This window comes from Rhinoraja longicauda, chromosome 33, assembly GCF_053455715.1.
Source record: "Rhinoraja longicauda isolate Sanriku21f chromosome 33, sRhiLon1.1, whole genome shotgun sequence".
NCBI lineage: Eukaryota > Metazoa > Chordata > Chondrichthyes > Rajiformes > Arhynchobatidae > Rhinoraja > Rhinoraja longicauda.
In genome coordinates this window covers 24,885,188-24,896,621 of record NC_135985.1, presented here as the reverse complement: position 1 = coordinate 24,896,621, position 11,434 = coordinate 24,885,188, and the positions used below count along the sequence as shown (strand labels likewise).

At 46.2% G+C, this 11,434-nt stretch overlaps 1 protein-coding gene across 1 annotated transcript in view; it reads left to right on the top strand.

Moving 5' to 3' along the window:
- The first annotated feature begins 225 nt into the window (after positions 1 to 225).
- Positions 226 to 11,434, top strand: part of kif7 (kinesin family member 7) — a 55,593-nt gene continuing 44,384 nt past the window's right edge. The window contains exons 1-3 of the mRNA XM_078427146.1: positions 226 to 630; positions 6,599 to 6,799; positions 9,637 to 10,535. Coding sequence (XP_078283272.1) covers positions 303 to 630; positions 6,599 to 6,799; positions 9,637 to 10,535 — 1,428 coding nt within the window. The 5' untranslated portion in view covers positions 226 to 302. The remainder of the gene's footprint in view (positions 631 to 6,598; positions 6,800 to 9,636; positions 10,536 to 11,434) is intronic.

Here is an 11,434-nt window from a genome sequence, read left to right as displayed (position 1 = left end):
TTTGTACAGACAGCACTTGTAGTCACTATTGAATCCAGGTCTCTAGTGCTGTAAGGCAACAACTCTACCGCTGCAATACTGTGCATCCCTTCGTATGCTGTCGTCTTCATTAAGTTCTGAAGATGATGCCAAATACCTTGTGGTTCATCCTCGAGCTATTATTTTTCAACAGTGTGTTAAATTCTATGATGTGGAAGATAATGTTCACTCTCTTCCACAGTGCGCCAGCTGAATATTGTCAGAGATTTGGTTGTTCGGAGAGTTCAAGGGACAGCTTGAAGGGACATCTTTGGGCTGCAGACATGCCTCCAAAATCGAGTGGCTCCACGAAGACTGAAGAAGCAGCAGTGAAGGTGGCCGTTCGGGTGAGACCGCTGCTGCCCAAGGAGTTACTCCACAGACATCGGTCCTGTGTCCATGTTGACCTCGACACGCGGCAGCTTACCCTTGGGCATAACCGACATTTTCACTTTGATGTGATCTTTGACCAGAATTCCACCCAGGAGGACATTTACACGAGCTGCGTGGAGCCGCTTGTGACTGCTTTTTTTGAGGGTTTCAATGCCACGGTGTTTGCCTATGGACAGACTGGATCAGGCAAAACCTACACCATCGGAGAATCGTACATATGTAAGTGAAGTAGGAGCAGGGCTTTGACATTGACAGCAGTTCTCCACTAAAAATAGTCTTGTTTGCTTGCAAGAGGCAAGCTGGTTCATACACAGATTGAAAGGGCGCTAAATTTTAACTTCACTTATCTCGCTGAAATGGTACCGCAGGATTTATTTCAATGCTGGAGAGAGAGAAAGGTCCGTCAAAATTCTTGCTGTCCATTACAAACCAGCTTGTTCCATGTCAGACAATGATCATGGTCAATATTTATCACTCAGTCACCACCAAATAAATTCTGAAAATCGATGGTGCAGCGATAGAATTGCTGCCTTAGACCCAGTGCCAGAGACCCGTGTTCGATCCTGGCTATGGGTGCTGTTGGTCCAGAGTCTGTATGTTCTCATCGTGACCTCCATGGGTTATCCCCGGGTGCTCCGGTTTCCTCCCACACTCCAAAGATGTACAGGTTTGTAGGTTAATTGGTTTTGGTAAAATTGTCTCTTGTGAATGTAGGATGGTGTATGGGGATTGTTGGTTGGCGCGGACTCGATGGGCCGAAGGGCTTGTTTCTCTAAACGACATTAAGAAACTAAATCTGGCATTAATGTTTGGACTTTTAGAACGTCTGCTTGAATTGGTAATTTCCTCCATTTTCAGAGGCTGCACTGAAAAAGTAATTCTTAGCTTTAAATAAATTTGGATGCCCTGCACCACCTTGGAAATGTCTTTTGTTCCTTCCTTAAAAAAAAGCATTATTCTCCATGAATAAAGCAAACTGAAGGTTTGATGTGGTAAAAAAGACACAAAGTGCTGGAGTAACTCAACGGGTCAGGCAGCATTTCTGGAGAACATGGATAGGTGACGTTTCGATCGGGACCCTTCTTCAGACTGAATGGTGGGGGGGGGGGGGGGGGGGAAGAAAGCTGGAAGAGAGGTGGGACAGGAAAAACCCTGGCAGGTAATAGGTGAACACAGGTGAGGAGTTGGGGTGGGTGGGGGGGTGGGGGATTGATAAATAGATGGTTGAACAAAGGCCAGAGATGAAAAAAACAGGTGTGAGTCAAAAGGATTAAGGAGTTGCAAATTGTAAAGGCAGAGAAAGGTGGTGGTGTGGGGGTCGGGGAGAGAAGGGGGGGTGAGATAGGAGAGTGGGGGGGAAGGGGTGAGAAGGGAGAGTGGGGGGGGAAGGGGCGAGAAGGAAGTGGGGGGGGGGGAGGCTTGATAAGTAGATGGTTGCACAAAGGCCAGAGATGAAAAAAACAGGTGTGAGTCAAAAGGATTAAGGAGTTGCAAATTGTGAAGCCAGAGGAAGGAATGTAGGGTGGTGGGGGGAGGAGAGAAAAGAGGAGAGAAGAGGGGTGGGGGAGAGAAAGAAATGGGAATGGGGGGTGAAGGGGGGAAAGAAGGGAGGAGGGGATGGCAGTTATTAGAGGTTACCACTGTTTATATACAGGAGGAATTCCATGAAACTGTTCAGGCAGCGGCACTGGATATACACATTTTACCCATCTGTCTTGAATTGAAGATGTGTAGTCATTGGTAAACACAAAATGCTGGAGTAACTCAGTGGGTCAGGCAGCATTTCTGGAGAGAAGGAATTGGGCGACGTTTCAGGTCGAGATCTTCAGACCTTTGTGGTCATTGACCTTGTGATCCTCTACAACTAATACCTTCTATGTTTTTTATGGCTGCATGTTGTCAAGTTGCATTTCATATATATTAGACTTATTTTTTTAGCTCATCGGTTTCCCTATTCTTTCCACAGTTTAGTTGTTTTATTGTTGTACAACTTTATTGCCATACAACTTGGGCATTTCTTTATCTGCCAAAGATATTCTTTATCTTTATCTGTTGTTTGTGGCAATAAAGTGAGAGAAGATGCTTTTCTTTACTTCAGGTGGCGCAGCTAACAGCTGCTGCCTCACAGCATCAGATACACGGGTTCGATCCTGACTTCCTTCGGGTGCTGTCTGTGTGGAGTTTGCACATTCTCCCTGTGACCGTGTGGTTTTCCTCCAGGTGCTCCAGTTTCCTCCCACATCTCAGACGTGCGGGTTTATAGGTTAATTGGCCTCTCTAAATTGCCCCTGATGTGTAGGGAGTGGATGAGAAAGTGGGATAATGCAGAACTGGTATGAATGGGCGATCAAAGGTTGGCGTGGATCCAGTGAGCCTGTTTCTGTATCTCTAAATTAAACTAAATCAGCATTGCACTTCAGGTTCAGTGGTTTGTAAATCGCAATATGCCCATTCAAGAGCTATTTTAATATCACAATGTGACCTTTACACAAGTTAAAACTTGCTACTATTCTAAATACACCCATGAAAATATGTGTACTGTTTCGATGTAAAGAGTCAGTAGTAACCATAGGAAAGAAAAGATAACCATTGTTGGCCATCCCAACGAAGGGGAATCTCTCATGCTTTATATTTTATATTGAAAATAAATTGCTTGTATTTGTAGAATCCAGGCAAATATTTCATCTGGGTGTGATCAATGGAAGGTTTTGTTGAAGTTTTGTGAATTCCAAAGAGTTTGTAGGTCCAACATATTGACAGAGCTCAAAGGAGACATTTGAGAAGCCAAGGTAGTCACAAAATGCTGGAGTAACTCAGCGGGTCAGGCAGCATCTCTGGAGGGAAGGAATGGGTGACGTTTCGGGTCGAGACCCTTGTGAAACCAAGCGCAGCCGATGACTTGCACTGCAGCGGCATGAGAGGCCTCGTGCACTCATAGAGCCAGATTACGTGGAAGCAGGCCTTCCGACCCAACTCATCCACGCCGACCAAGGTGCCCCATCCACACCAGTCCCACCTTTCTGCGTTTGCCCCATATCCCTCTATACCCTTCCGATCCATATACCTGTCCAAATCTATATACTAAAACTCTTGTTTGTTTGTTCCTGAACTACAGCCAAAGCGGTACACGATAGCGCAACAATTTTAGGCCCACCTTACTCACCATCATCTTGTGGTGCTATGGGTGACGTTTCATTCAAATTGGTGTTATATTTTTAAAGTTATTCACATTTTATGGTGTGGGGGAGGAGAGGGTGCTGCACCAATGCAGGAGAGGTTGGGCCCAATGGGTCCACTTGGTCTAGTGTTTACAAAATGCTGTTATAGTACCTGCCTCAACTCCCACCTCGGGCATCTCGTTCCATATCCTCACCACCCATAGTGTGAAAAGGTTGCCCCTCAAGTTCCTTTTCAATCTTTCCCCTCTCACCTTAAACCTAGGTGCTCCAGTTCTTGATTGCCCAACTTTGGGTCTTTTAGACTGTGCATCTATCAATTTCCCACATTATTTTAAGCACCTCTATAAGGTTGCACCTCATCGTCCTGCACTCCAAGGAATGAAGTCTCAGCCAGCTGACCCTCTCCCTATAGCTCAGGCCCTCAAGTCCTGGCAAGATCCTCGTAAATCTTCTCTGTACTCTTTCCAGATTAATGGCATCCTTCCTATAGTAGGGTTACCGAAACAACGCAATACTCCAAATGTGGCCTCACCAACAACGTGCACAACTGTAACATAACGACTCATCTAGTGATTGCCGGCATGGTGACGCAGAGGTAGAGTTGCTGCCTTTCAATGCCAAAGACCCGGGTTCAATCCTGACTACGGGTGCTGTCTTTACGGAGTTTGCACGTTCTCCCCGTGACCTGCGCGGGTTTTCTTCAAGATCTTTGGTTTCCTCCCACACTCCAAAGATTTACAGGTTTGTAGGTTAATTGGCTTGGTATAAAAATGTAAAAATTGTCCCTAGTGGTGTTACTGTGCAAGGATTGCTGGTCGGTGCAGTGGGCTGAAGGGCCTCTTTCCATGCTGTATCTCTAAACTAAAATAAACTAAACTAGACTGCAGCTACCCACTCTGTTGTTGGTCATCGTCTGCACTGAGTTGGTTTTCTCTTTTGCAGCACTTTTCAGTTTGTTTTCATGTTGCACTTGTGCCAAATTATCAACTTTATATCAGGCCGTGATCCTCTGTTTTCTGCAGCACAGACCTGGAATTCTTGTTTGCTCGATATTCTTAATTGTTTCGCGGGCAAGTGAAACTATTCTCAGACAAGAATTGAAGCACTGCATGTAAATAAGGTGTACAGTGCTCAATAGTTTGACCATAATTCATGTTCAAAAGTGATAGAAGCAGAATTAGGCCATTCGGCCCATCAAGTCTACTCTGCCATTCAATCATGACTGATCTATGGTTCTGTCTCAACCCCACTCTCCTGGCTTCACCCCATAACCCCTGACACCCGTACCAATCAAGAATCTGTCAATCTCCGCCTTAAAAATATCCCTTGACAGCATATTAATCCTCCAACATTTTCGCCACCTCCAACGGGATCCCACTACTGGCCACATCTTCCCATCTCCACCCCTTTCTGCTTTCCACAGAGACCATTCTCCATGCAACTCCCTGGTCAACTCGTCCCTTCCCAAACCACCCCCTCCCCAGGTACTTTCCCCTGCAAGCACAGGAGATACAACCCTTTACCACCCCCCTCGATTCCATCCAGGGACCCCGGCAGTCTTTTCAGGCGAGGCAGAGGTTCAATTGCACCTCCTCCAACCTCATCTACTGTATCCGCTGTTCCAGATGTCAACTTCTCTACATCGGTGAGATCAAGCGCAGGCTCGGCGATCGTTTCGCTGAACACCTCCACTCAGTCTGCCTTAACCTACCTGAACTCCCGGTTGCTCAGCACTTCAACTCTCCCTCCCATTCCCAATCTGACCTATCTGTCCTGAGCCTCCTCCTTTGTCAGAGTGAGGCCCAGCGCAAATTGGAGGAACAGCACCTCATATTTCGCTTGGGTAGCTTACACCCCAGCGGTATGAACATTGACTTCTCGAACTTCAAATAGCCCTTGTTTTCCCTCTCTCTCCATCCCCTCTCCCTTCCCAGTTCTCCCACCAGTCTCATCGTCTCTGACTAGATTCTATCTATGTGCTGCCCACTCCCCTGACATCAGTCTGAAGAAGGGTCTCGACCCGAAACATCACCCGTTCCTTCCCTCCAAAGATGCTGCCTGTCCTGCTGAGTTACACCAACATTTGGTGTCTACTCTGGATTGAGCAGATTGTTCTACTATTTTCAAAGGCAGTTAAGAACTAATACGATACGATAATACTTTATTGTCAGATCAAGTCTAACATTTTTTTCTTGCATCTCAGCAGCTCCACTTGCAACATCAACAAAGACAAAGAATGTAAGACAAGAAACGAGGATACATATATTCACCATAACATTATAATCACAAATGACGACACATTCAAGACCCTTCAACGTACATTTGATCTGGGGTTAAGTTCTATGTTTAGTTTCAGGATTGACTGGTGCACAAAAGAGTGCTTCAGTCTAACCTTATTAAATCTTGGTACCCTGTACCTCCGATTTGATGGTAACAATTCGTATTCACTGTTCAGGACATGGTCGGGGTCAGGGACAATGTTGTTGGCCAACCTTAGCATGTTATTGTGGTAGGCTGATTCATAGATAACTAAATCAGACATGGTTATGAGGAGCTATGTTGCGAAAATTGGTAGACTTGGCATGTTCTGATTTACCATTGTTCTTCAGTGAATGAGGTATTCATATCATCATATATATACAGCCGGAAACAGGCCTTTTCGGCCCACCAAGTCCGTGCCGCCCAGTGATCCCCGCACATTAACACTATCCTACACCCACTAGGGACAATTTTTACATTTACCCAGCCAATTAACCTACATACCAGTACGTCTTTGGAGTGTGGGAGGAAACCGAAGATCTCGGAGAAAACCCACGCAGGTCACGGGGAGAACGTACAAACTCCTTACAGTGCAGCACCCGTAGTCAGGATCGAACCTGAGTCGACGGCGCTGCATTCGCTGTAAAGCAGCAACTCTACCGCTGCGCTACCGTGCCGCCCATTCAGTGTGGGAGGAAACCGGTGTTAGGTAAAGATTATGGCTATGAATCTCTGTTCTTTCTCCCCAGCTTCTGTGCTTGAGGAAGATCAGGGGATCATTCCCCGTGCTTTGGCTGAGATATTTAAGCTGATCGATGAGAACGATGCAGTGGATCATACTGTTAAGGTGTCGTACCTTGAAGTCTACAAAGAAGAATTCAAAGACCTGCTGGAGGTGGAGACGGCAAGCAAGGACATTCGCACTCGAGAGGATGACAAAGGAAACACAGGTCTCTGAGTTCATATTCAACAATCAAATTACTCTTTTAAATTGTGCTGCTTTAGCTGACAAATTTTGGATTCAGGAGGCAGGTAAAGTCCACAAAGAGAATGTGCAAGAGTATTGGGGAAGACTTTGCAGTCAGTAGCAGGTTGGCCACTGAATTTAATGCAAACAAAATAGGCTCCTCCAAAATGCTTTTTGAACCGCAGCACAGTGGCGCGCTGGTAGCACTGCAGTGTCCCGGGTTCAATCGTGGCTGTTGTGTGCACAGAGTTTATACGTTCTCCCAGTGACCGCGTGGGTTTTCTCCGCATGTTCCGGTTTCCTCCCACACTCCAACGATGTGCAGGATTGTTGGTTAATATGCTTCTGTAAATTGTCCCGAATGTGTATGATGGGACTCGTGTAAGGGTGATCGCTGGTCGGTGTGGACTCAGTAGGCCGAAGGGCCTGTTTCCACGCTGTATCTCTAACCCAGAAACACGAGGTAAAGCTAGAAAGATCCTATTTGTGTAAAGCCTTTTATCGAGGGCAAATCTATGCAGAAGGAACGTCAGCTCCACAAAGAGAAAAAGCTGATAGACGACTTGTTCTTAGCTCCCAGGTAGAGAACTGTCCGTAAGTGAGTTTCTGAATAATTTTCCAACTATTAAAAATATACAATAGATCAAAGTTTAAAATATTAGTACTCTCAGAAAAAGAGTTATCAAAATCAGAAACATTCCCTCGAATTCATTGCCGACACACTCTATCAATCAACTATTCATGTGAACCACAGACTCTGGTTCAATCCTGACCTCGGGTGCTACCTGTGGAGTTTGCGTGTTCATCCTATGACCAAGAGATTCCTCCAGGTGCTCCAGGAACTTCCCACATGCCAAAGACATGCATGTTTGTAGATTAATTGACCTCTGTATATATCCTGTAATTTAGTGTCATTTAGAGATACAGCGTGGAAACAGACCCTTTGGCCCACTGAAATTGTGCAGATCAGCAATCCCCATACACTGGCACTATCCTACACACTAGGGACAATTTACAATCTTTACCAAAGCCGATTAACCTACAAACCTGCTAGTTTGGAGTGTGGGAGGAAACCGGAGCACCCGGGGAAAACCCACGCGATCACGGGGATAACGTACAAACTCTGTACAGCCAGCACCCATGGTCAGGATTGAATCTGGCTCTCTGGTGCTGTGAGGCAGCAACTCTACTGCTGCGCCACCGTGCCTCCAAGTGTGTAAGGAGTGGATGCGAAAGAAGGATAACAGAACTTGTGTGAACCTGTGACCGATCAATGATCAGAGTGGACTTAGTGGGCTGAAGGGCCTGTTTCCATGCTGTATATTTCAATTAATTAAATTCAGAAGTTTGATTTTATTAATGGTGTAAAGTTTTAAACACTAGTACATTCATTCATCGATTCATCCACACCACCCAGATACATTACCTTCGACCCATCAGGGACTCTTTCATTCAAATCTGACATTAATCCCATTTTATTCTCTCCACACAAAAAAAAAGCATCCTCGCCAGAAATCCAATTCACAAACACTTATTCAAATCCTTTATCAAGTCAACAGGGAGGTACTTTCTACTTGAAGGTTTTGCAAGGTCTTTGGAAAGATTCTTGGCATCATGTTCGGCACAGACATTGTCGGCTGCAGGGTATGTTTTCGTGCTGTACAGTTATATCTTCCATGTTCTATTCCTTGCTTGACTGGTGTGAAACTTTCACAACTTTTCACCCCTTCTCTGAACTTTACTGGAGTCCTGTATTGATAAAAACTTTAGTTTTTCACTCCATACACAATTGAATACATCGGGTAAACGCCGAGTCTCTTGCCCAGAGTAGGGGAATCGATATACAAAGGATACCAAGTGCAGGCTCGGCGATCGTTTCGCTGAACACCTCCGCTCAGTCCGACTCAAACAACCTGATCTCCCAGTGGCTCAGCATTTCAAGTCCCCCTATCGTCCCAATCTGACCATTCTGTCCTGGGCCTCCTCCATTGTCAGAGTGAGGCCCAGTGCAAATTGGAGGAACAGCACCTCATATTTCGCTTGGGCAGGTTACACCCCAGCGGTATGAACGTTGACTTCTCCCACTCCTGCTTCCCCTCCCTATCCCCTCCCCCTTCCCAGTTCTCCCACCATTCTTCCTGTCTCCGACTACATCCTATCTTTGTCCCGCCCCCTCCCCTGACATCAGTCTGAAGAAGGGTCTCGACCCGAAACGTGACCCGAAACGTGACCCATTCTTTCTCCTGAGATGCTGCCTGACCCGCTGAGTTACTCCAGCATTTTGTGTCTACATTTGATTTAAACCAGCATCTGCAGTTTTTTTTCCCTAGATATCCAGAGGAAATAGGTTTACGGTGAGGGGGTGGGGGGGATTTAATAGGAACCTGAGGGGTAACTTTTCATACAAAGGGTGGAGGGTATGTGGAACGAGCTGCTGGGGGAGGTTGTTGAGGCAGATACTGTGGCATCATTTAAGAACCATTTTGACAGGTACATGAATAGGATAAGTTTAGAGGGATATTTGCCAAACGCAGACGGGTGGGACTAGTGTGGATGGGACATGTTGGTTGGTGTGGGCAAGTTGGGCTGATGGGCCTGTTTCCACACTGTATGACTCTATGCCTCTATAAATTGGGCTGATCCCAGGGGTGCTGTCCATTCAGCAGGGTAACGGCACTAAAGCTGATAGTTTCACGTGGATTTTTCCACCAGTTCTGCACCATGCAGAGTTCCATCATTCTGTCAATGTGGGGCCTATGGCTGTGCTCTTCCTGTGGGGCCACTGCTTTATCTTTTCGTTGATCCCTCTGTTGTTTCCAGTGCTCTGTGGTGTCAAGGAATGCGATGTGGAAGGTTTGGATGAGGCCCTGAGCCTGCTGGAGATCGGGAACAGTGCTAAGCACACGGGTGCCACCCAGATCAACCTACACTCCAGCCGCTCCCACACCATCTTCACCGTCACCATGGAGCAGAGGCGAGGCGTTGGCCGGCTCACCCGGCTTGCCGACGCCGCTGGACACCGGTTAAATTCCGCGCAGGTGATAAGCTCAAAGTTCCACTTTGTGGACCTGGCAGGCTCCGAGCGAATTATTAAGACAGGCAACACCGGGGACCGCTTGAAAGAATCCATCCAGATCAACAGTGGATTGTTGGCACTGGGGAATGTCATCAGTGTGTTGGGCGATCCGAGAAGGAAAGGGTCTCACATTCCTTATCGGGATTCCAAGATTACCAGAATCTTGAAAGACTCGCTTGGCGGGAATGCAAAAACGGTCATGATTACCTGCATCGGCCCTTCTTCCTTAAACTTTGATGAGAATCTAAACTCTTTGAATTATGCCAAAAGGGCCCAGAACATTAAAAACCAGGTTGTGATAAACTGCAAGAAGGAGGTGGACCGTAACAGTGAGCTGGACCTGCAGATCAAAACCTTGCACCAGGCTCTGAAACACGGTCAGCACGAGGCATCGACCAAGTGCTTCCCGCAGTCGGCCTTGGAAGGCGTGGCTCGACTCCAGGCCGAGAGCTCCCATTACCGAACCTGCACGGACACTGCCCACCGTATCTTTATGGAGCTGCAGGAAGACAGGAACCTCACGGTAGATCAGGTGTTAAAAATGAAAGAGTGGCTGACGACTGTGGAAGACGCTCGGAGCGAGCTTTCCACCGCCTCCGGCTTGGACAGTGGTATCGAGTGTACGTCCACTGATGAATCCAAGGTATTTATTTCACAAAATGCTGGAGTAACTCAGCAGGTCAGGCAGCATCTCAGGGGAGAAGGTGACGTTTTGGGTCGAGACCCTTCTTCCAAGGCTCACAATGTATCCAAGGCACAGGTATATCTCTAACTGATAGAGGATATAAAATACTGTTTGAACATATAGAAACACAAGGACCTGCAGATGCCAGTATCTTGAGTAAAACACAAAGTAACTTGGTGGGTCAGACAGCATCTGTGGAAGGAATGGACAGGCGACGTTTCAGATTGAGACCCTTCTTTAGACTGATTGTAGTAAGGGGGAAACATGGCCTATCCATGTTCTCTCTGAAGAAGAGTCCTGACCTGAAATGTCACCTATCCATGTTCTCCAGGGATGCTGCCCGACCTGCTGAGTTACTCCAACACTTTGTGTCTTTCTCCTCAGAGACTGCCTGACCCACTGTTACTCCAGCACTGTGTTTTAAGCATACATTAAAAATGAGCACAAATGTCTTATTTTATATGTCTGAAGTAAAGTCTTGAGGCTGTGAAAGAAGAACAAGTTACTCTACTTTTGAGTCTCCAAATTTCCTGATATGCACATTTCCAGGATTTTCAAATTATTTTTTTCTATAGAAAAACAAGATTTAAAGAAAAAGTAGGATGCTGCCTGTAAAATATCTTGGTTGTATATACATATAATTGAAAGCCAAATGTTGAATTCAAAATGTATTTTAGATTAAAAATATATATTTTTTGATATTGTAAATAGACTGATAGGCATATTGGGAATGACTAGAGGCACTTAATCTGAAGAAGGGTCTCGACCCGAAACGTCACCCATTCCTTCTCTCCCGAGATGCTGCCTGACCCACTGAGTCACTCCAGCATTTTGTCTACATTATCTGTGATGGATGT